The sequence below is a fragment of the Drosophila ficusphila genome, unplaced genomic scaffold (genome assembly GCF_018152265.1).
Source record: "Drosophila ficusphila isolate 14025-0441.05 unplaced genomic scaffold, ASM1815226v1 contig_414, whole genome shotgun sequence".
Lineage (NCBI taxonomy): Eukaryota > Metazoa > Arthropoda > Insecta > Diptera > Drosophilidae > Drosophila > Drosophila ficusphila.
The window spans coordinates 182,643-208,022 of NW_025064328.1; the positions used below are offsets into that span (position 1 = coordinate 182,643).

General features: G+C 41.0%; 2 protein-coding genes and 2 non-coding genes across 7 annotated transcripts; 2 read left to right on the top strand and 2 right to left on the bottom strand.

The window, feature by feature from the left end:
* The first annotated feature begins 364 nt into the window (after window positions 1–364).
* Window positions 365–11,886, top strand: LOC108095224 (protein goliath). 4 transcript variants are annotated; one of them, XM_017196242.1, is made up of 8 exons: window positions 365–945; window positions 7,077–7,712; window positions 7,776–7,908; window positions 9,048–9,165; window positions 9,222–9,373; window positions 9,438–9,534; window positions 10,950–11,306; window positions 11,367–11,886. In XM_017196242.1, the coding sequence occupies exons 2-8, from the start codon at window positions 7,151–7,153 to the stop codon at window positions 11,757–11,759; spliced, it is 1,812 nt and encodes a 603-aa protein (XP_017051731.1). In that variant the 5' UTR covers window positions 365–945; window positions 7,077–7,150; the 3' UTR covers window positions 11,760–11,886. The 4 variants fall into 4 exon arrangements, with proteins under 4 accessions (XP_017051731.1, XP_017051732.1, XP_043064172.1 ...); XM_017196243.1 differs by having other exon boundaries at window positions 365–579; XM_017196244.2 differs by lacking the exon at window positions 365–945 and adding an exon at window positions 1,520–1,603.
* On the bottom strand, window positions 8,103–8,174 carry Trnaa-cgc. The gene has a single exon. It is a non-coding gene; the product is annotated as a tRNA-Ala (tRNA).
* On the top strand, window positions 8,845–8,916 carry Trnaa-cgc. Its single transcript has one exon. It is a non-coding gene; the product is annotated as a tRNA-Ala (tRNA).
* A 1,617-nt stretch (window positions 11,887–13,503) lies between the features above and the next one.
* LOC108095208 (putative uncharacterized protein DDB_G0271606) lies at window positions 13,504–25,370 on the bottom strand. Its single transcript, XM_017196218.2, is given in 7 exon segments — window positions 13,504–13,999; window positions 14,059–14,112; window positions 14,684–15,268; window positions 15,347–15,550; window positions 17,395–18,939; window positions 18,942–19,047; window positions 25,044–25,370. Coding segments are annotated over 6 exon segments (2,493 nt in total). The 5' UTR covers window positions 19,018–19,047; window positions 25,044–25,370; the 3' UTR covers window positions 13,504–13,970.
* Between the last annotated feature and the right edge of the window lie 10 nt (window positions 25,371–25,380).

The following is a 25,380-nucleotide window of genomic DNA, read 5'->3' on the forward strand; positions in this document are numbered from 1 at the left end:
ATGAATTAATAAAAGCTACCTGTTGGCCTTTCTCCAGTGGCAGGAAGTATCGCCAGAATCTCTTAAGCCAAAATCGCTGGATATGAAAAAACTGTGCTTAGTTGTTCACGATTCTGAGGCAGAAAATAAATCTTAACTTCCAAAAACAAGTTTAAAATATACAAATAGCCCAACCTAGCAACTAAATTTCTGAAGCCCCATGCACTGCATAAGGGTTAACCATACTCTCTATTGCTGTTTCTTTCGCTCTTACGTGAAGACAACGATTCACTCGTGCTCATTATACGTTCAACAGACTGATGGACCCGACGAGACCGCCTTATACTTATTCTCCAACGTTCCCCGGTTAGTACAAAATCAGTCTTCTCTCGTACATGCAGTGAGTTAGATACATATTCGACGGATAACATCCGCCTGCTGCCTTCTGTCGCGTATCTGTACTAATGATTTGCCTCAGTTAGTCGGTTGTTTTGTGAATATATACTCGGATCGAAACTAACTTCAGCTTCAACTTCGACAAGGGGCAGTATATAGAGGAAACCTCAGAGCCGCAAGAGCGCTACAGCAAGTATCTTGGAGGTACGGCAGATCTCACAAAAGAATACACACACTGAATTTATTCCAACCGCGTTCGCGCAACAACAAAAATAATAGATAAAGCGACATCAACATAAATAATTACGAAAATGCGCCAAGAAATAAAAAGCGCAGATAAATTTCAATCGTATTAAAGCCAAAGAATCTGGCTATTTGTTTGTGTTGAACGAGTGTAAGTGGGGGGTACAAACAGCTGTTGGGGCAACAAAAGCATCCACCTCACAGAATTTTCTGAGTGCTGAATACATTTCGACAGCAGACGCAAACGACAACAAAACAATACTACGATTCTCCCACTTTCCGTGCTGGTAAAAACGTAGCACTTGTGTTTCTCCAATCAGTAACAAGGCAAGTGATTTCCTATTTATCGGATAAGTTATTTTTAAAAAACTGGCAAAAGATTAAACGGCATACTGATAACAAAGAGTTTTGCAAAGCTCTTTGGTGCCAGCAAAACTCTTTAATGCTTAATAAAACTAAACTTGAACGTGGTAGAAAAAAGAACTGGCAGATTCATTTTGCGAGAATTGCCTTTTGTCGTAATTTATGCAACAGGTAAACAAACCAAATATTTAAATAATTCCCCATGCCTTCCAACACAATGAAAACGGGATTACTATAACTTGGCACGTTCCTAGATCCCAGTGGCCAAACAAAGAAGCGCCTTGTTAAAAAACTCTTGTAATTAAAACGCTTGCAGTTTGACAAAGTAATACGTTTTTGTCATCGGCTATAGAGCATTAATGCAGCACCCCAATTGCAATAGGGAAAAGCCTTGGAAAAATCAATAAGTTCCCCAAGAGCAAACAAAGTAAATCGTTAGTTGAAGAGAATTCAGGTCTAGCAGCGCATGCGCAAGGATCTCCTTAACTCTCCATTTTAACCTACACTTTGCTTCAAGAAAAACTAAAGGTTCCTCCAGTCAATATTTGTTGCTGCTCTGGTTGATATTGTTGTTACTGGTCTATTGTTAATGCTGCATTTTTGGCAGCGAACTGTGTCGTGTGTATGTATATCTATGAATTGGGCTGCACTTTTTAAAGCTTAGCTAAGGAGCCAAATAAAAACGACAGGGGAAGTGCGGGTTTCCTATTGAGAACAGAAATGGCAACAAAGTTCTTGTCAAACATGCAAATACTTTCGTCAGAGGTTGATGTCCGTACAGTGACTAAAGGTTGTAAGTACTTGATGAGGGTTTAGGGACAACCGTAATTGTTCAATTCAATAATAGTCTCTCCCGTCAATTCGCTGAGTAAGTGGGTCACTCAAAAAACTACACCCGACCAAAATCTTAGGCGGAGGCTTTTACCATTGGACTTGAACCAGTTCTCGCTATCAAGTTGTCACAACCACGCGACCTCGCCAAAAACAAGAGTGGTTTTCTTATTTAACACTTCGTTCACCCAATTAGCCAAATCGAATGTGTGGGACTCATTTCAGAATTGGTCGCATATTGTCTTTGGCTCCAAGTGCAGTGAACCCTCACCGATATCGGAAAAAAAGTATAATATTGTTTCCGAGTTGCAGTCATTTAAAATGTTTACATACATCGAGCCGGTTGGCTTAAAAGCAAGGTGCAAGTGGAAATTTCATTTTCTGAATTAAGGATATTTGTGTGTTGCGCATTCTTATAGCTATGTTCTCCGCCGAGCTTGTGTAAGGTGTTTCAGTAAACAAAAAACGTTTTTCTTGACGTCAGAGCTACAGAGAAAGGCCTAAGCTCCAACTAGACCGGCTGAAAACGGGTAAAACTGCCGCTTCCTCATAAAACCTGTAATAGCCGTCGTACGCTGCTCGGGAAACAACTTCACATTCACGTACTGGCTTGTTAATGATTAAATAATACAATTGGAATAAGAATGAAAATTCCTCAAAGCGAGACAATTATCGGGCTGCGACCGGTTCAATCTAATAAAATTTTAACGAACACTAATTGTTTAATGCATTAGTTAAATGACGAAACGAAACAAATGTCATGTGGAGGGAATCCGCCTGAGGTTTCAGTCAATCAATTGTTTTTTTCCTTTTACCGTTACACATTGCTTTATCGGCAGTCTTTTTGATTAGATTGTACAGCCCTTTAATCTCAAATCTTATACATTTTGTTTACTTAAGAATGAAAATTGTTTTTCCAAAAATTGTTTAAATGCTACAGGAGAGGCACAAAAATGATAGAATATGCTACATTATTAAGATCTGTGAACTTCACCATTCGGCGGATTTCTAGCCGGTTATATGTTTCTTAAAAATGTGGGACTGGCATATGGCAAACCAATTAGAGAAGCGTGCTAAACGTCACCGAAAATGATATAAATATTCGTCGCCGTTAGCTGGAGAGAGTTTTGGCAAGTGCGTCCGCAGACCGCTTTGTCTAACGAAATCTGTCATGGGGCCGGCGACTCGTGCTGAAGTCAGTTTTTCCCGCATTTGCACAGCTGGTGCCAGTTTAGACTTGTTTCAATGAACTGAAATCTAACGTGTGTGAAGTAAAAATTATCGAACCTAATCGCTTTCAATTGTCCTCTTGAGTTCTTAATTGCTTTTTGACCAATGCCATGTTAACTGTGCTGTACTTGCCAATCATCTTATCTGAAAACCAGTATTGTCTGTGTGACAACAGAAAAATAAAAAATAAATGTTAAAAGAGAAATTTAGCATGTTCCCAAAATTCTTTAAGTATATCATGATCTTCTCCAAACGTTGTCCCTATTTTATCGCCCTATACTATGCTACGAATGTCGTTAAAAAACACTCGGTTAGCCGATGTGGAGAACTATGAGTCACACGATCCCGGAGACGACAGCAGTCAAGAATAGACACCATCCGCACTCCAGGAGTGCAGCACTCATCCCCGACCAAAGCGCTGCAGGAGATGCCTTTGCAGTCGAGGGCGAACACCAATATCTTCTCGCGGATAGATATACTTACTTTCGCTTGCTGCTGTTCCCCTTGCAGCAATCTGACCCAGAGTGCTGTTCCAAGCTTCTGTTAATACCAAGTACCATTTTGAGTTTATTGAATTTCATCTTTTTTTCCTGCTGCAGAACTTGTAAATGAGCGGAGAGTATTCCTTTCTAGGCAAAACTTTTGTATCGCTAGCGTTGAAATGTTCAATCAATAAAAAGGAAACTAATTCCACTTCCGAACCAGTCCCTCTAGCTTACCAAGCCAATCGCTTTAACCTGCTCACCTTGCTTATTATTGTGGACAAAGCGCTCGACAGTTTGCATCCGAGAACGGGAGTTTCAGAAGCAAAGCTGAATTTAAATATTTTTCCGCATTAGAAATCGGCATCCGAAATCTGCAAAGGAAAAAATGTGAATTAATTAAAATGATGAGTGCGATTTGGCGAATCAAAAACACAAAAAGAAGTTAGAACGGGGGACAAGTGAATAAAAAGCAAGCCACAGGCCCCGACATGTGCGTGGAATATCTTTCAAAGTGTAACCAATGGGAGAATAGATTGAACACACTAATTGGATAAAAATGCGAATTGTCTGATGTTTGGACCGGGCAGGGCAGGTACCAAATGAGGCTTCCCTCTGGCGATTATTAAATACCTCCAGATACTATAAAAATCAATATTGTTTAGTAATCTCAGCACGCAAATCGCCGGCACGTTGGGTTGAGGGGGGCTGGGCCAGTGTTTTTAGGAGTGCAGTCTTATAGCGAACTGCTCACTAGTGTCCAAGTGCTGAGCACTCTGACGCGCATCTTTCACGACTAATTGGTTGTGACACCGCGGCCAAAACGTGCAAATGGACAGAAGGTCGAGTACCAAGCTCAGCAACGTGGGACTTGGGCTAAGACCCGGTTTTCAGATAACAAACCCTCGATACGGCAAAGCTGCCACTGCCACTAAAATGGTTTTAATGATCAAAACGACAATTAAACTTTGTTGTTTCTGTAAACATGGCCTCTTTGGCTGTTGACAAGATTAATCGATACCTGTTCAGGAAAGAAGGGCTCTGGCATGTGCCAGTAGCTCTCAGGTTTTCCCTGCTGTCCTCGAAGACCACTGTGTGCTCTTTCGTCCTTGTTGTCCTGTCAAAGCCCGATGAAAGTAGGCCTCAAACACATTTTAAGGACAAAACTGTAAGTTGGCTAGCTAGCGAATTTAAACTAAAGTAGCTAATATACATTGTTAATTCATAATGCTTCGAAAACGAAGAGGTTTACTCACACGTACCTGTGGTTCATAGTAAGTTACCGTCTGTAAAACCCCGTTAAAAAAGGAGTCGTCTGAACAATTATACGCAAACAGAGCCGGCTGGCAAATAGCGGAAATCACGTTTTTACACTGCTGACGTTCGAGTGGCTAATGAATGGTCGAGGGGGCGCGAGCCGAGTTAAAAAAAGCTGATCCAAGTCGGCTTCCGACCGCGCGGAAGGGTGCAAGGGGAGGGGCGGTTTCGGTGGACAGCCCGCGAAAGGTGTGTAAAGATTTATGACGTGGTTGGCGGCGCTGGCTCGCAGCTTACACTGGCTCTAGCCTCCTCCTCCCACTGGCGCACTCGAGGAAACGCCAAAGACTAGGGGAATATCAACTACATAGTGCTGTTCTGTGTTTGTGGCTGCTACCCCTCCATCGCCGTCCCGCGGGTCAAAACGTGACTTTGGGGAACGCAGCTCCTAAGTAGCGGGTGTTAATATTTTTATGGCCGAGTGTGTTCGGCTGCCTACACTGCTATTTCCAGCACTTTCAACATGATGCACTTTTGTTCTGGCGCCTCTCCAAGAGTCTTTTTCGGTACAGCAGTTCTCAAGACAATGCTGCAGAACTTTTATTGATTTTGTCGCCGAGCCGTAAAGTAAAGTGCATCATAAATACTTACAGTGTGAACCGTGTTATGGAGCCCGTTTCGTCGATTCCTTTTTGGTCACAAGACACTATATGAGAAATGTTGCAAACGTGGTGAGTCAAAGGTTAATAAAATTGTTGGGAAATAACTTGTTGGTTGCCAGCGGTTTACTCTAAATCTGTATATCCAATTCCCTTGCAAAATTCCTGCCCAAGAGTATCAACCGTTTTTGGACCATTCGAAGCTGCTATGTGCTGTGGAAAGAGAATGAAAAAAATAGTAGACTGCAAGATAATTTGCAATGAGAGCGACGTACAAATGTACTTGCCAAATAAAAATGGGCATTGGGCAAACCGCCAAGTCTATTAAAGTGCCCTTTTTTAGATGCCAAAAAACAATTGAAAGCAAAAGTGACGAAATACAGAGACTTTGCTAAGTAATTAGAATCAAGTATGGTAAAAATGTGTATATGTGCAGTGGATACGGAATTGAAGTTCAAGTATCGTGCAAGCACAATCTCTTGGAAGAATACTATGTTGCAGCAATATTTTTAGAAGCACATGACGAGAACTGGAACTCTATCGTAGTGTGCGTGGGTGGGTCTATACACAGTCCTATTTATTTTTATGTACATCCATTCAAAAGCAGATATGTAAACCCAAACATGCGGAGCATGTTTTGGCGTATGGGCAAACTCGCTAGCACAGATGTTGCAATATGCGGCAAGGGAATCTGAATCAAGAAGCAATATTTTTGAACACAGTCAAAAGTAATTTTAAAACAGAAGTTCTCACACTCTCAGCGCCATTCGCACCGAACTAACATTAAAGGGAACATACCGAAACTGTTATCGTTTGAGACCGTTTACTATCGTGTTTTTCTTTAAAAATTGACATTTAATTGTGTTCTATTTTGCAGCACCTATTTGTTATTGCCCCTTTGCGTGTCAATAATCGACGTGTACTTGTTTACACACAATTTAATTAGTCAAAACGATTCTCACCATATTACAAATTTCAAACTTAAGCTGCAAGAAATCAGCAACCAGTGGTTCTTTTCCAGAGAAATATAAACATCAAACAAACAAATGAAAACCGTTTCTTTGCCCGCTGGCAACATGCCAATATAAATAAATGCGCGTTTTTTTTTAAATAAAAATAAATAAGTGCAATAGCCGTGACATGCGCCTCCAAGCAAACACTGACCCACGACTAAAAAATGTCCAGATAAAAACAATGCAGTAAACATTTTTCGAGCTCACCAATAAAATGATGTTTGTTTCATATGTCTAACAATATTTTAAAATCTTGACCTCCCTGTTCTGAATTTATAAAGTTTAAATAACAAAATTAAAACACATATACCTTATATCTTCTTGAACAAAACTGGTATATTATATTTTTAAAAAGTGCAACGCAATTTTGAAATGTTTTCCTAGCGGCACACGCACAGAAACGGCTTAAGGTTGACACAGCGGACATTCACCCAAGTATTGTTTTAAGGCAAAGAGAGAACTCAACGGTTCGAGCCGTTTTTACACCCTTGCAGAGGGTATTATAAATTCAGCCGGAAGAGGATTTGCACAGACTGAAAAAAACCAACAATAACACAGTTGTAGTTTTTGAAAAAGCCCGCATATCGGTTGATATTAAGTACCAATCTTATTTCTCGTTTTAGCTGCCAACTACACTTGCTAAAAGGCAAATGCGCCATTCCTATTAAGAACGAGTCCAGCTAACATCACCCGCGTTATGTTTTTACGAAGAATGCTCTTCCTGGCCGGCCTGGTGCTGCTGTTCGGAGGACTCCCGCACCTCACCTCCCCCACAACGACGACCAGCTTGGTGGCCGCCATGTCCATCGCCAACCAGGACTTGGAGCGCTACTTCAGACCAGGCAACGGCACGCACACCTTCTCAGGCATGGAGGACCGCATTGCCGTCGACGTCTACAACTACGCCTATCTCAACTGGTCTTACGTGGACCACGCCAACGTGCTGTGCAACATGGACTTCCCCCAGGAGCAGGCTCGCTACGGGGAAGGCAAGGTGCTGAACGTCACGGGGCGTCTAATCCACATCAGCGCCACGGAGAACGTCAGCGATGACTACGCGTGCACCCCTTACATCCGGGGAACTCTGGGAGCTCCCACGCCGGAGAAGGGTGTGTCCTGGATAGCCTTGGTCCGCCGGGGACGCTGCACCTTTGAGGAAAAAGTCAAGCATGTCTACCAGCAGAACGCCGCCGGTGTCATTATATACAATGACAAACAAGTGATGCAGCTGGAAAAGATGCAGATCAAGGGAAAAACCAGTGAGTTTGAGTTCGACACTTGAATTTGAACTTTGCCAACCCAAATAAATATCGTCCCCGTAGGAAATATTGCCGCAGTGATAACGTATCAGCATATTGGCCAGGATCTGGCCATGACCCTTGATAGGGGCTACAATGTCACCATCTCCATCGTCGAGGGGCGACGTGGTGTACGCACCGTCAGCAGCTTAAATAGGTGAGTCCCCTCTTCCCAAAATGTCTGTTGGAAAAGGAGAGAAAGCTGCAATCAAAAGAGTAGACCTTTTTTTAAGCGAGGGACTTTCTAAGCAAAGCGAGTACTCTACGACTGAGAGATCAGTGAAAAATTTATTTAAAAAATATTAAATATTTGGACTGTAAAAATCACAAAATAAAGTCAATGAGATCTCTTGGAGACGCCGGGGTTTGAACCCGGGACTTCTCACATGCGAAGCGAGCGCTCTACCACTGAGCTACGTCCCCTTGAGAAACTCGGTAACCGATTCCAAATATTTCAGTCGCAAACTGCTTTATCGACATGGCGTCGGCAAAGCAGATTTGTGGATTTATTTGACCGACCTTTTAAACCTCTTTTTCCATTTTGGTTTAGATTAGTTAGTTGCGCAGGTTATATATATTTATACACATTTTTTTAAATTTCTTGTCGAAAAGTTGATGTAGCAAAGGGAGTGGAGCGTTGAGAAAGTCGTATTAAAGTTATCCAAGTCTTATTAAAAATATTATGTCCAGGGCCGTCGGAAGGCGTGGGTATTATGGACAGAACTACCCGCCTGAAACTTCGGAAGGTGGGTAATTACCCACCTGAAAAACAGAGATGAAAACCTTAAAGTGATCTTAAAAATTGACTTAGCAAATAAAAAAACATAAAATCAGTTCAGAACAATATGTTAAAATTGATTAAAAATTCATGAGACGACCCCCGCTTACGTTTGTCTGGAAAATCACCCACCTGGAATCAAAACGTTTCGGCCCTGATTATGTCATTTTGGTTGTAGGAAATTCCATGCGTTAAAATTAAGAAAGAGTATATTGAAAGCTAAATATTTCATATTCGATTTCCTGCCTTAGCGTATTCGCGCTGATAAAGCAGTTTACGGTCGAATCACTTGGAATTTGTTACCGAGTTTGTCAAGGGGACGTAGCTCAGTGGTAGAGCGCTCGCTTCGCATGTGAGAAGTCCCGGGTTCAAACCCCGGCGTCTCCAGCTATAAAAGTGGATTTCTTTTTTACATTATGTGAATTAAAGTATAATTCTTTTCTTACATTATGTGAATAAGGGCAAACCGATTTTATACCCGCATATATTAACATTGTTTTTACCCAATTATCTTTTAGGACGTCAGTGCTGTTCGTGTCCATATCATTTATAGTTTTAATGATTATTTCGCTGGTGTGGCTCATTTTCTACTACGTTCAGAGGTTTCGTTATATGCAGGCAAAAGATCAACAATCGGTAAATATATATTTTAAAGTATAAAGTCACAGCTTAGCATATTTTTTCCCGCATAGCGCAATCTGTGCTCTGTTACCAAGAAGGCTATCATGAAGATCCCAACGAAGACGGGAAAAAGCAGCGACGAGAAGGACTTGGACAGCGACTGCTGCGCCATTTGCATCGAGGCCTACAAGCCCACGGACACCATTCGGATACTGCCATGCAAGTATGTAGTCGGTTCACTGAGCTCCGAAGAGGATAGTCACTGCTAGTTAACTGGATATTTTTAGACACGAGTTCCACAAAAACTGCATCGATCCGTGGCTCATCGAGCACCGGACCTGCCCCATGTGCAAGCTCGACGTGTTGAAGTTCTACGGATACGTGGTGGGTGACCAAATATATCAAACCCCCAGTCCGCAGCACCCAGCGCCCATTGCCGCGGTGACTGGGGGCCAGCCCTCCATCGAGGAGGTGCCCGTCATTGTTGTGGCCCTGCCGACAGGACAGCCCATCCTCCAGGAGCTGCAGGCCTCCAACATGAGTAGTTTCGCTCCCAGCCACTATCTTCCGCGTAGTAGTAGTCCTAGCAGTAGTGTCCACCCCCAGCTGCCACCGCTTGCGTACCAACACCACCCGCTGCAGTTGGCAGCGGAGCGCGGGAGACGCAACTCAGCTCCCGCCACAATGCCAAACACCATCATTTGTACTGCCAGTCATCAGGTCACCGACGTTTAAGTCATCTTCGAACCCACGAATAAGTCTAAGGCCCAACATCTACGGCATATTCAGAAGTAAGCTGCAGATTGCTCCTTTCATCATTTCACGGATTAACTTTTCTTGAGCTTGCTAAATTCGAAGTGCAGTAGTGCCGACCCATGGTAACGAAAAGGCTTTGGTACTTTGGTACCATATATCCGATCATTTGTAAATAATACCATGTAAGAACTGTGTACTTAAAAGCGGATATGAAGACTTTAATTTTAGTTATACATGAACCCCACGCATATGAATACGTATTTAAGCTACCATACAAAAAACCGATAGAAGTTCAACTTGAAAACGGAATTACGATAAACTTAAATCGCATAGGGTTTAAGTAAATACTTAAGTTTTGTGTAAGTGTAACAATTGTCGATACAACTATATAACTACGCCTACCTAAAATACTATACCAATACAATTAAAACAGTGACTATATTTAAAACTGTAGAGGATTAGTGTTGAATGCAATAATTTTAGCAAAGTCAACGACTGATTTGCTAGTCAAAGCTCTGCCGATTAGACACATAAAGAGATAAACAAATCAATCGCACTCAGCGCACATTATGTAATAATATTTACTGTAATATCGAAGGTGCCAAAGTATCTGTTTTAAGTTGTTTACATTTAATAAATCGATTAGTTTTTTTAAGAGCCCTCATTTGTTTCAACTCTACACGTCTTTATGCCGTTAATTTTTTTCAATTGATCTTGGATTGTTTTATTTTTACATACAGTTGGCTTGTGTAGTATTTACTTTATGTTCTTTTTCTGGATTATAGCTCGATTTGATAGTTTTACCATACAATATATACAAATTAAACAAGACCACGCTGACTGTTTGGAATTGCCAAAAAGTCGTAGATAATCTCTGATAAACCCCTCTAACAAATTGTGGACTCAAACATTTTTAAGAACCAACCAATAAACATATTACTTTTGAAGACTTAGCTGAAAGGCGTTGCTTTTCGCCTTTGTAACCGCTTGCTACATTTTCCTTCTGAGGCCGAACCAATTTAGATGGTGCACTTTCGTTGCAGTTTCTAGGCAGCGAGGAAAGCATTCTGGAGTACCAGCCGGACCCCCCGCAGGGACTTTCACCTGTGGAGGCAGGTGGCCGTCCTGCGGAGACGGTGGCAGGAGCGGGTGAAACCAGGCCCAGCGCCTTGGCGGATCTCATCCAAAGCCGTGACTTTGTAATAGATTTCCCGCGCGTGTTCGTACTGGATAGCGGGAGTGTCGTGGGAGCCCGGGAAATGCTGTTCCCGAACCGGCTTCCCGAACGCTCGCAGAGCTCCCTCTCGCTGAGGCAAGCCCGCGATTGGATGAGTCTCATGAGCAACAAGCTGGAGGAGCAGCACGGCTTGCGTCGCCTACGCAAGGATGAAATGCAGCAGGTACCCTAGGGCGAAATATAAGTATCCTTCCTCGACTACTACCCGTTTCTCCCTGTGCAGCAACTTCTTAGTGCGCGGGAGTCGGGCCGCCACCGCAGGTCCCGCTCTGCGGACGGACGCCTTCCCACCGGATGCTTGGGGAGCCGCCAACGCCAGTCCGCTGGGCAAGCAGCCGGCCGAGCGCAAGCCCAGCTCCAAAACGATGGCGCCCAGCTGCCGCGCTGCAGCTCCTCGCAAGCCCTGCAGCAGCTGACGGACGCCGCCTACGCCCAGTCGCGGCAGAGGCAGCGGGAGTCCTTCGACTTTGCCAGGACTCGCCGACTATTTATAAGGCGCGAGAGCGACGAGATATCCTTACGACCACTCCCCAGGAGGGGAGAGACCGGAGCGAGCCGGCAGAGCGACCAAATTTCCATTCAAGTGAATGGAGAAGGAGTCGACCTTAACGAATAAATGCAATTCGTACGCTTATCTCAGCAACAACTGTATAAACTCTATGTATCTGTTTTAGAAAGTGTCCAAAATTTTATTTACTAAATAGCTGTATTACTTATTAATTAAATTACTTAATACTACAAATCATAAGTTATTTAACGGAAAAGAGAAATTCGTTTCGAAAAGCAAAGTAAGTAGAGATTACCAAGCAATAAACCAGAGGAGTTTCGAATACCTGTTCAGATTCGCGATCTGGCCCCGCGGTGCCAATTCCTGCGGGGAGTTCTGGCAAAGGGAGCTTTCGCTGCTGTTGGCGGGAGAGAGTCAAATTAATCTGATTCTGCACTGCATCGCGACGCGACGCGAACGGAGCTGCGTTATTCTTTTGATCGCTTTGTTATATACTTATAACCAACTCGAAACCCAAATAAATATTGAAGTTAAATATATTGCCTTAATTTTCAAAGTGTTTTGTACGACGACGGAAGACCTTAGTTCTATGACCCGGAGCCGCCGGCAGGACGGGACACATCTTAACATAACTCGCTTCGGAAGAGTAGCCCAAATAAAACGTTCTATATATTTTCAAAGTTTCCAACTTCTCCGTCTTAAGAGCCACCAACATCTCGAAGAATGGAACTAAAAAACTCGTAGGGAATTTGCAGATAGTAAGATGCCCCAGGCTGGGAAACTGCGCAATAAAGTAGCAGATAACTTCCCCTTCGTTTTTTGAGATAATTTTAACATATAAACATACAACATATAACATTTAAACAAGAGAGGAAGCTCTATATACCCTTGCGGATTTAATATATGTCTAACAAACAATATCGGAGCTTTGACGATTTTCGACTTTTGTTCATATGGCAGTAATATGTTATAGTCGTCCGATTTTTATGAAATTTAATTCGAAATTCAAGAGTTGTTAAATAACTCTATATTTCAAAAATTATGATTGTCTGATGAAAGACAACGATGTTATAATTTTATTTCCGTTAATTCTATAAAGTTTTTTTTATCTTTCTATGACAGCTATATGATAACGTAGTGCGATTTTAATGAAATTGTTTTCTAGATGCAAGGATAGTTAATTAACAATTATTTCCATTAATTCTATATATATTTTTTTATCTTTCCTATGGCAGCTGTATGATTCTGATAAAATTTAATTCGAAATTTGAAAGCAGTTAAAAAAGACCATCTGAAAGAAATCAAGTCGATATGATCAACAACAACGAAGTAATAATTGTTTTTTCAATCTCTCGTATGGGAGCTATCCGATATAGTCGCTCGATCCGGGCTGTTTCGACTTATATACTGCATGCAATAACTACACAACTTTTGGTAATGTTTCAGCAAGATAGCTTCAGAACTAAGAGACTAGTTTGCGTAGAAAGAGACAGGAGGACAGGCGGACAGACGCACGAACGTATTTCGATTTTGATCGTGATGCTGATCAAGAATATATTTACTTTATGGGGTCTGAGGTTTGTCCTTCCCTGCGTTGGAACTGACTGAAATTATAATACCCGTTTCTCTGCAAACGTTTAATAAAATTGTGGTTTTGTAAATTCTTAATATAATATATTGTTATTTACTACTAGGGAACTTTAATATTTTTACTGTTTACCATATCGCACCATTGGTAATACAAATAAATAGAATTAGAACTCTAGTTCAAGCTAATTTTTTAATTGTCCTAATCTTATTATTTATAATTACTAGTCTCATCTCCATTATCTTAGAATGTATTACGATTTGGTTAAAAGTATTTATTTTATTTTATTCAATACATCGCAACCTTCCCATCACGAATAAAGCATAAAGACCCCAGATTGGCTTAAATTGCAGTTTAATTCCGTTAAATATGAGGCTTATTTTGCCAGTTAACCTTTTCTATTTTTGTAGTACAAAACCCCTAAATCGTATATAAATAAGACGTTCGGCTTAATAAGTATTTACAAAATGTACACGTTACCATTACGATAAATATTTGCTAGTTTCAGATGTTACAAGGTTACTACAAGTCTTTTCTTACAGATTCAAATTATGATAGTGGCTAAGCTAATAGAGAAAATACCATAATTGCTGCCAGCAGCATATGGTGAAAATATTTTCTTATATCTTTTTACAATGTCTTAAGATAAGATTAAAATAAAGCGAAATAGTTTTGCAACAATAAAATCTCTGCAGTTGTCTACGGACTCATGGTGAGTGCTTGGCCGACGGTCATGAAAGAATCCAGGAGTGTATAATACCTGTGCAGCGAAGGAATTAAATTAAACGGCAACAATATTACCACGAGGGATATACTCACGATTTTCGCCGGGCGAGAGTGTTATATGTATGTCCTCACGACTCAGCACAGGGGCTAAAAGTAAAAAAATTGGACAAAGCCCCGGGGACATGTATACTTTGTGTTTTACCAACCAATTTGTTAGGCAACAACTGGCGAAATTTGTGTAAATATTTAAATAACATTCTTTATTTATTTTTGAAGCTGGCTAAAAATAATAAACTCTGTTTTTCGTTTGCTTAAAGCTAGTACAATTAGGGGCCTGAGGCTGAGGCGATTGCAAATAATATAACTGAAATAAAATAATTTAAGCAGGCCGAGCGCTTAAGCAATTTCTTTTTATCCTTTGACTTTCGCGTTCGTTATCAATTTTGTTGTCTTTCAGGTTGAACCATGCAGTGGATATATGCAAATCCTGCCGACTAATAATTAAATGCTATCACAGTTTCAATGTCGAGCATGCAGGAACAGTGGGAAGCGAGTTCATGCACGTTAAGCGAACTATGTGATCGTTTGCTGCAGCTTTTGGGTTATGTATGCAGGGCGTAGGGCTGCTGGGGCGGCTGCGGTTGCTGCTCAAGGCCGCCGGTGGGCGGGGCAGCAGCAGAAGCGCCCCCGCCTCCGTTGGGAACAATGTGTATCATACCCGGCAGGATCCTAACGTTCTCACAGGCCTCGCAAATATTCAGTTGCGGGTGGTTGCGGAATGTACACATGTTGCAGGCCCACGAGTCCAGCGTCTCCTCCTCTTCGTCCACATCGGAGTCGGACAGATATTCCTCCTCCTGATGTGGCTGTGGCTGCTGCTGCTGCTGTTGCTGTTGCTGTTGCAACTGCTGTTGCAGCTGTTGCTGATGCTGCAGTTGCAGCTGCTGTTGTTGAATCTGCTGACGCTGCTGCTGCAGATACTGCTGGAACTGATAGTACTGGGCGTACGTGGGAGGCGGCTCCTGCTGCATCTGGAACTGCTGCTGCTGGCTCTGCTGTAGGGGCGTCAGACATGCCGAGGTCGGAGCACTGCTGTGGTGCTGCCCAAAGTCCAGGCTCGGGTGCGCAGTGGGCGCCGCAGGTTCCGAGTTCAAACGCAGCGAATTCGGCGGAGCCTGGACGCGAGCACCTTGACGCTGCCGCGGGAATGGCTGTGGCTGCTGCTGAGGAGCATTGCTGGCGGGGGCCGAGTGTTGGCGGCTCATGGAATTGGCCGCGGGACCAGAGCCATTCGCCTGCGGTTCTGTCGATATAAAAAAAATATATTAAATACATTTAAGTTCGCCCTGCTACTTAATAGTTGTCGTGCACATCTACTTACCATTGATGCAGTCAAGCAGCCGTTTACAGTCCTCAGTCAGTCGCAAGATATCTCTATCCAGTCTTTCAGATTCGCCCACCGGAATCGGATCGGTCAGGATGTTAATCTCCTGCTCGAGCACCAGCAGCCGCTTCTTGTTGTCCCTCAGCGCGTTCGCCAGCTTGTCGCGCCGCTGCTTCTGCCGCTCAATGGTGGCGGCATGTGCTAAAATAGATATGGAGAACACGGATTAATCGATCGACTCTTCTATTTGGTATGTCTATTCGGCTTGGCAACAAGGGATTGCCTTTCGGCATTTCGCATTTCCAATTATTCCCCGCTGCTAGATTTATTTTTACTGGCTAATACTTCACATTTTATTACTCTGTTTTGTTGCTAAAAATATTTAACCCCACCATCCGCGCGGACACCGCAGAGCGAGAGACGTTCATAAACAGAATTTATATTTAAATAGATAAATTTAGTGAAAATGCGCAAGCAAGCACATCCAAAAATCAATCTAATAATAATTTATTCCAACGAACAAATAGGTAAAAATAACCAAAAAAAAAACACAGACAAAGTCTTTCGATGCATTCTGTGTTTTGATTTGGGCGACAGTTCATTTGAATATTTTTAGACGCTTGATAGATTTAAACGGAAATAGCGATCAGGGCAGTGGGCCAAGGGATCTCCGATCTATATCTGCATACATATGTATAGGTATGTGTCGAAAATGGCACATCATTATGCGGGAATCGCTGGCATCTTTATTGATTAACTGTTTCATTAATAAACCTTGTTTTTCCGAAATCACAAATGTTTTTCCTAAGTGAAAAATTGTCAATCGATCTGAACGAAATTTAAAGTGTTTTCTCGTGATCGCGTCGCGTGATTAAATGTCAAAATGTAAGTGCCTTTTGGGCCCACGCTGCGTATGCTGAATACCTTTGGCGATTAAACGGAGAGATTTTCCGCTGCGCTTTCTGCTCTTTCTCTTCCTTTGTTTCTCTCTGGTTTTCCCACCCACACATTTCGCCCTGAACTTGAACGTCTCGCGGTGAAAACAAATTGAAAACGTCGCAGAAAGAGCGGCAAAAGCAAATGGCATATAAATAAAGCCAAAGAAAAGATAAGGGGGTGCGAATGCGGGGAGAATATGGCCAAAGCCAGAAGCCAGACAAAAGGCATTTAAATCTATAATTTTCCGAACGCGCGGGCGGTCGATATGGATCAGGTTTGGAACATATTTGTAACATGGAGAGGTTAATTTTGTAATGATAAAGTTAAATTATTTACCATGTCGATTAGGTTTACATCATCACAATATAATGATCAAAAATATTATTTTATATGAATTCATTTGCTACCTTCACTCTATTTAATATTTCTCAATCACTATCGTTTACTGATAACTAGGCTCCTTCCCATAGTCCATGACGTCAATATTTTACTTCATCTATTATAAGCAGTTTTTTTTATAATTAAAGTGTTTTCGCAACCGTAGTTTTCTGATTTTGATCCCTTACCTGAACCACACCCTACATCGATCATGACTCCAAGTAACTCCTTAAATATGGCGCCGTTAACCCACCCATTAAAAATTCTGGCCAGCCGCGGATCATAAGACAACCCTGTTCCCGCTAATTCCATTCCAGGGCGTAATTCAATTCCCTTATCAAGTGTAAACATTATTTGGCGAGCCTGCACACTGATAATCGAACCGAGCAGCCCAACTACGACATCGTCTGACTGGTTCGATAAGCACTGAAAGCCACACGCGTTGGAGCACAATAATGACAAGAATGTAGATCTGAATTCTGTGTCCGAAGCATTGCACACTCTAGTCAATTCGCTGTGTAAGTTTTACTTCTTTAATTTGCCTATCGTGGATAGAATTAAACAGATATGTAGGTATATGTTTAGAACAACATATGTCGCATATGTTTTGCACAAATAACACCTTTTGCTAGAGTATGCAAATATGAACTCGCTATAAAACGGCACTCGAACAGGCACATGTGCCCTTTTAAGCACCGAGGTTCTTGCTCTGTAAAAGGTATACCAACCTTCGCGATCGCACTCCTCCAGGACGCCTTCGTAAAGCGGCATGGTGGGACTACTATCCACGCTGCTGCTAATCCCGTTGTTGTTGTTGCTGGCGACATGATTGTTGCTATAGTTGGAGGCCACAATATGATTCTGTTCCTGCGTGGGATACGGAAACACGTCTGTCGTCATCTCGTCATTCCCGGGACCATCGGTCACTACCGCTGCTGACGGCGGCTGTTGCTGATTCGCCGGAGAACTCGTCACCGGATCACAGGAAGCAGGGTACTGACTCCTTGGCCGAATGCAGCCCGCACTAAAGACACTGCCCTCGTCCGTAACAGTCAGCTGGAAATTCTTGTGCGTTCCCCGACGCGCGTCAAAGCTAACGCTGGAGTAGGTTATCCCACTGCCCTGCCCACTGGGCGCCGGACCGGCGGTGATGTCAATGGCCGATTGCGCCGATCCCGTCGGCTGGCGCAGGGTGAGATTGAGCGAGGTAAAGCTCTTGCGTCCACCGGCAGCAACTGGTGACGCTGCCGAACTTGGCGACGGTAGCGGTGGCGTTGACGTCGTCGTTGGCGGAAAGTCACTGCTGCGAAAGTCTCGCGCGTACGGTGGCTCTGGCTGGAGCGTAATGACTGAGCGATGTCGAACGGGAGAGGGTTGTTGTTGCGCTGGAACGATTGCTGTTGCTGCTGCCGCGGCCGCAGCTGTAGCCGCTGCCGTCGTCGGTGACGATAAGGAGACGGCATTGAGCGACAGCTCCGATTCGCTGGAGCTCATGGGACTGGTGAGACAGGAGGAATCGTTGGAGAAGCTGCCCGGCTTCGGTTTGGGCGGTGGCGGTAGCGGCGGCGCCCGACGCAACGGCTTGCTCAAGGACGTGGGCGTCAGCTGGGGCGGCTGGTGGTCCCTCTGTTGACGCTGCTGGCGCTGCTGGATCTTCTGCTGCAGCTGTGTGTTGAACTGACGCTGCAGATTGAGCGTGGTGGGCCGCGGCCTGGGCTGCGGATTAAGATGGGGTGTACTAGCACCTGTCGGTGTGACCACTCCATTGCTTAGCCCCACTTCCGGCTGTGGAGGCGCTGCACGCGACGGTTTCAGTGACGTGGGTGGCTTGGCCTGTTTGTTCTGTTGTTGCTGCTGCTGCTGTTGCTGTTGCTGCTGCAACACCTTGGCCGGATAGCTTTGCACTGGGATGGGATGCAGGGCTAGCTCCTTCCTCAGCATCTGGATACAATTGTCGCGCTGATGGCAATTCTCATTGACGCATTGCGTCACTATGGCATCGGGTATCGTTGGGAACTCCTGCTTCATCTCATGAAAGAGATGCATAATACTAATATTGGTGCAATGGCAGCTCGGCTTTGCCTTGCCACCGTTGTTGGATTCGTGCTGCGACTGCGTATTCGGTAGTTGGTCCAGCAGCTCCAGCTGCTCATTGCTCCCGCTGCGACTGACGGGACTGATTGATTTTGGCGGATTCTGGCCGGGACTGGGACTCTGGTTATGGTTTTGGTTCTGGTTCTTCCGCTGAAAGTGCTGATTGATTGCCTCGGTTAGGGATTGCCCTTGCCGGTAGGTTTGCCATTCAATTGGTGGGTGTTTGATCCGGGCGGCATTGGTGGTGTAGCCGCCATTTTAGGCCATCATCTATCACAGCTGGAGACCTGAGGAAAATGCAAAAACAAAAACATCGGTCAGGTGCTTGGCTCTAATTCAATTACTGAGGGGGAAAACAAATCGATTTCTTGATTCATCCACACGGGGTTATTTCACTGCCCGATTTAGAACATTAACTAAGCAGGGTTAAGAGCATTTTTTTAGCTTTGTTTCTTTTTTATTTTTTTAATAATAAAAAGGCTACGGATATGCAGAGGCGGAGAGAGATCTCTGGCGAAATGACATAGGTTATTTAAAAATATTTATGACACAACTTAGCCGTGCCATATCGTCTATATCTCGCTTTGACTGTCCAACAGAAACGGCCATTGTCAAGGATGGCGAAGATAAATTATCAGCTGCGTTATATAGTAAGCACTATCGATGGTCGGAGAAGATAAAATATTGGCGCCTCATTGTGATAGGCTAAACTATACCCATCCTTATCATCTAGAGTTACAATTTTTAAAAAGGTAATGCAAACTGTTTGCCAATTAGCAATGTGAAAAACAAATATTTATTTTCATAAATAAATTGTAAACGTTAATACCTAATATGTACATATATAGTAATTTATGAATTATTTTCTTTCACCGAATGCTTTTTTGTGGCTTCATTATTTTAACAAGAACATCAAATAGATTTTTGTTATCTTAACTTACATTTTTTAATAATGTTGTTTTTTGGTATTGAATATATATTATTCGCAATTTGCGAAACGCAAAGTTGAAATTCTAAATTATTTCAAGTATCAAAAATGTTGTTTATGTATTATATAATTTTTAAGATTATTCGGTCGATTTCAAATAGTTATCACTTCATTAAACTTGTATCGTTTCTATAAATGTTTTAAATTAATTGTCGCACTGTTGCTATTGTTTGTGTGTTATTATTTTTTAATTGTTTTTTTTTTTTTTGCGAGTAACTGTTATTATAATTAATCGTCGTATTTTCAATTATTTGCATATTCAATTTTAATTTTAGTCAAGAACAAAACTTTTAAACATGAATGTCAAATATTTTATTTTTTTGATTCGTTAACTGCAAGAATCTGTCAATGTTAACCCGCAGCGTATTTCCAAAGCTTCAGTTTATTTCGAACGCGTTGAAACGCTTTAAATGCCAGCGAAGAACTGAAAAACAAATATCAGACATTTTCGAAAATGAAAGGCCTAAAAGTTTTGAAATGATCATGAGCATAAAAGAGATATTCTAATGCTGTGTTTGTGGGAAATGTGAGAAATGTTTGAGAGAGCGTAAACAAATAATGCATACTTATCCCTATCCAAATTATTGAAATTTGGAGAATTGCAATGTAGACAATAACTTAAACCTATGTTTTAAAAGCTTATGTCTTCAGGATAATATAAAAGCCGAATAGTATAACTGGCAACGATAGTAGAAAAATAAAAGAAACCGTAACGAATCAATTAAATCATTCAATATTTTTGCCTCACCAATACTTGTCTGTAAAAGAAATTTCGCTCATTCTCTTTGGCTCTCTTGTATAAAAATAAATTTTGTGTGGGTGTTTCACACTAACACTGCAATGCTACGAAAATTGAATGAAATATTTGAAAAAAAACAACCCACCAACAAAAACGCTTCTTCCATATAGAAAACAATCTTAACGGGGAAAAAAAAAAAACAAAAAATATTTAAGATTTCCTAGCTAAGGTAAGAAAGTTGTAGACAGAGAAAATTAATAAAAACCAAAAACGAAAACCCATTAAGGGGGATAAACGTTTAATTGCTGTCCATCAGCAATCAAATGAAAATCGCTTAAATTAGCCAACGGCTTAACCAAGTATTAGAACCGCCCTCGCAGCTTTATTTTTTTCTGACACAATAAATAAAAACAAATAATAAACCGAAACCGAACCATGTCACAGACAAAAATCTATAGGAAAAATATATAATTTAGTAAAAATACAACCCACTAAATTTGCAGCGATGGCGCCTTTAAAATTGGCCAGCAAAACATAAATAATAAATTTAAATTTTTGTAGGTATATCTCTCACTTTCCAGTTGTTGTTTATTTTAAAACCCAAAGCCAAGGCAGTTTTCGCCTGTGATAACAACAATTTTCAAGTTGCCTGGGATATTAAGAAGTCATTAAAGATAAACCCCAGAGAATTATGAAAGCGATATTTTTCTTTCTTTTTGTTTCGATGTTCTTGTTGTTCCATAAAATTCCACCATCATTCTGTGGGGTACTTAGGCGAAAGAGCGGAACACGTAAATTGCGATCTGATATTTGAAAATATTTAGCGTATAAATATAAACAATTTCTCCGTTTTTGTTGGTAGGAATTTCTTAAGGAAAAGAGATCAAATTAGAGGGGAGGGGGGTCGCCCGGGAGTTTATGGGGAGGCAATGAAAATTAATTTTGTGTGCTCTTTCGATTGGTTCGTTTTGTTTGCCAGCTTCGTCTGCCTTTATTTTCGCCTTACATTTTTTTTTGTTTTTTTTTTTTTGCCTTATAGCGGGTGGCAGACAAACAACAACAAGAATGGGGCGATCGACTGCAGACGTAAACGACCTTCACAATTAGCCAGATATATGCAGGGCAGATAGGCAAGATAGAGATACACACATACATTCTCAGAGCCCAGAATGCACAAGCCAGAAAATCGGAAATCGACGTCAAATATTTCGCAGCCCCTAGTATATATAAGAAATTGAGAGTACTCGTGTGGAATGATAATGCCTTGGATACATATGCATAAATACAGCGCGGTACGCTTCTGCAAAAATGAATATACCGATATCCAAAAAAACAGCCTAACCACCGGAATAAAACCAGTAAAATTTAAGCCCTATTTTCTTCTTTCATAGAGCTTGAAAAAATCTCTTATGTTTGTTTGATTATTGATTAAGATTCAAACTGAAGCTTAAGTCCTAAATGAAATGACACATCTCGAAATCAGTTCTTGTCAAATTTATCTTGATCATTTACGTTTAGGAAGTACATAGTCTAATTTGTTCAATTGAACAAAACAAGATGTAATAATTTTAAGGAAAAAATTGGAAAAAGTTTCTTAGTCAACAAATATTTGGAAATATTTTTACCAAGCTATATGTTAGGCACAAGCCTAAAATTTTGTTTCGCACTGTTCGGGACAATATACTTATTGTACAGGTAAAAGATCATTTGTTTCTTTTTTTTAGTTCATGTTTTATTTTTTGTGTTTCCCCGAGGACACGAAAAACAAACATAAACCTGCTAAGAGCAATAATCACAAGAAAAATAAAATAAAAGTTCGCACTGTGCGCCAAAAACGAACAAAACCCAAAAAAAAAAAAAAAGAAAAATGTACAAAGTCATTAAAATTATGGCAGCCCACGATTGTTTCGTTATTTTGGATTGTGAGGGAGTAAAATTGTGTGTGGGTGGGGGCGCTGAAGGGAAACTCTTGTAATTAGTTGAGCAAAATTTCCATTCATTAAAATGCCTTTGTAAAACGATAGCGGGATAAGAAAAAAAGTTGGGGAACACACACTCACGTGTTCTTTAGCTGGTTTACCTTTTATAATCTTATGGAAATTTCTAAGAATGACATTTGGATATTAGACAGTAGCATAAACTTTTTAACCGTTAGACTTTTCTGTAATATTTTTTCCGGTAAATAATTAACAACTCAACTTATTAATTGTTTTCTCTTTTTTCAGCATTTGCTATATATTTATAGCTAAATAAACGTGTTATCTTTTTTCTATCAATCTAATAACATTGATAAAGCTTTTCGCTTAACTAGGGGATTTACAATTAAAACCATTCAAAAACTTTGAGGTATCGATGCATATTGACCGGAAATCTCGCTGTCTAGCATGTCAAAAAATAAATATATATAAATAACAAAAAATTGCCAAAAATATTTTTGTATACAAAAATAAATTGGGAAGGGAACTACATACGTACTAAAGCGTCCTTCCCGCGCCTTCAACTTGGTTTTGAAACACAAAACATATGGATAACAAGAGCTGGCAAAAAAGAGATAACCCATGAAGAGGCTGTAGTAAATAACATGGAAAACAACTTTCACTTTGTGTTGAAACAAAAAAACGACTTGAAAATTTAATGAAAAGATGGAGAAGGACGGAAAGTATGTGAATTGTGAAAATTATAAATCAAACGCAAAGACATGAAATGAAATGGAAGGAGCACACAACATCCCAAAAGACGAAAAATGGAACGAAAATAATTTTATTTTGTATTTCGTATTTGAATTTTGGTGCTCGGTTTTCTTTTTGCTTTTCTTGCCTCGCCAATAATTTGAAGAGGCGTTTTGCGGAATTTTCTGCAGACGTCAGGCCTTGACGTCATTGCCGACTTCGAGAATTAAATATGGGCATGGGAATCGGAGGAAAAATGGAGCTTGGGTTGGGTTTGGGAATGGAAAGTCAGTGTGGAACACTTCCCCTGTCTATCGGCTACAAACGTTCTATACCACGTTTATTTATTTACAATAATTATTATGATCGGTCTTTGTGGCCGACGTATTTTTCGGTTTGGACGTGTGCAAGTAATCAAAGCGGAGTTATTTTTAGTCGATGTCCAAATCCAAGCAGGTGAGGCGGGGTTAAGCGGGGGAAGCCGCCTTATCGCGACATTTATGTCTCTTCGCAACAGGGGACATACACAAGTATAAAATTCACTCGAATCAACTTCCTCGTTAAAAAAACCACAATTGTGTAGAGAATGGCGATAAGGTGGATTTCAAACAACGGGAAAGTTTTTATTAAATATCTAGTGTACAGATTCCGTATTCAGTGAGTAATTTAATTTTTAATATAAAAAGTAATTCTGTAAATAATAGCGGTAAGTACATAGCAAATTATAACATTAAAAAAAAGTGGTAACGTCATAGAAATCATGTTTGATTCAAGAATTAAAAAAAAGAGATAACAATGCCAATCATATATTGTTTTCTCTCTCGACTTTATATTTTGCACTCTCAACTGTGCAAATGCCGGGAAATTCCCGCAATTACAACAAAATCGCATCATAAACAAAAGCACAAAACGGAACAGAATAACAATATACACTCGCAAAATCATGCATGATATAAAGTTAAGCTATTTTCGTTTTAGGTTACTTTTTATATATTTATAAATCGTTGTTAATTCAACAAAAACAACTGTAGAAATGTAAAAAAAATGTCATAAAAATCCTAAGATATTATGCATAATTGTTCTCCTGTGCACAAATGAAAAAAGTTGTGAACTTGTATTTTCAATACGTAAAAAGTAGACAGAAACTACAACAAAATGCGACCGCTTATTGTTATTGATAGTGGTAGAAAATCTAAAAGCACACATAGAAAATCAATATTTGCACTTGCTGATTAGAAGCGGAGACGTGTGGGCGGGGCGGGGGATGCACACGAAAGTTCCGTTTACATATTTCCAAAAGAATTAAGGCCATTTCGAGGGAGTTTTAGCTGTTATCAACTGGCGGAAATACGTATACGTAAATACGTACATGGTAACATACAGTTACGTGCAGTCTTTTTCAGACACATTCGCAGCATTTGCGAGAGCGAAAGGGACACGTAGTGGCTGTGTTAACGGCACAAGATAAAAACCAGCTACGGCCAGTGTGGGAGCAAGACAAAGAGAAAAGAAAGAGCGCGTGAGAGAGCATAAAACAGGTGACATTGGCAGCTACGCAATAGTAGATAAAAACTAAAATAAAAAAACGATCGATTTGAGAAGTAAAATTATGTGAAACTTTAAAGAGTTGCCCCCCCTGTAAAACGTATTCACCACTTGTTGACTGTCTGTTCAATGTGTTTATTTATTTCTTTTATTTGTTGCACTTTAGCGATCTACTTGTGTGTGTGTGAGTTGTTTTTCACAATTTGTTATTTGCACACAGAGAAGGGCGACCCACACCTGTGCATTTGGTATCAGTGTATGTGTCTGTCAAGCAGGAAAATAAGAAATAAAAAAAACTCAGAGAATCGAAAATTGTATCCTTTTTTCGCTTTTTGCACTCACCAAATAATTAAAACTCCCCGCACGTTCGCTGATTTTCCTTTGTTGCTTCGCTGCCTTTTGTTTATTTTCTAGCATTCAATATTGTGGTTTCGATATTTTGGTGCTTTTCACTCTGGCTCTTTTTGGCACTTTTCTTTCTCGTTTTCTTCGTTTGCTCTGTTTTCGTATCGTTTTCCACACACTCACAATTCCATGCACAATCAAAGCAAAACTTCGACTTTGTTTCAATAAAATTTTAAAAATTATTAATCGCACTAAACTTAATTAAACGTATTTTTCACGTCACGTCGTTCCTTCGATCGCGATCATAAAACAGCAGTGTGACCAGACCGGGAGA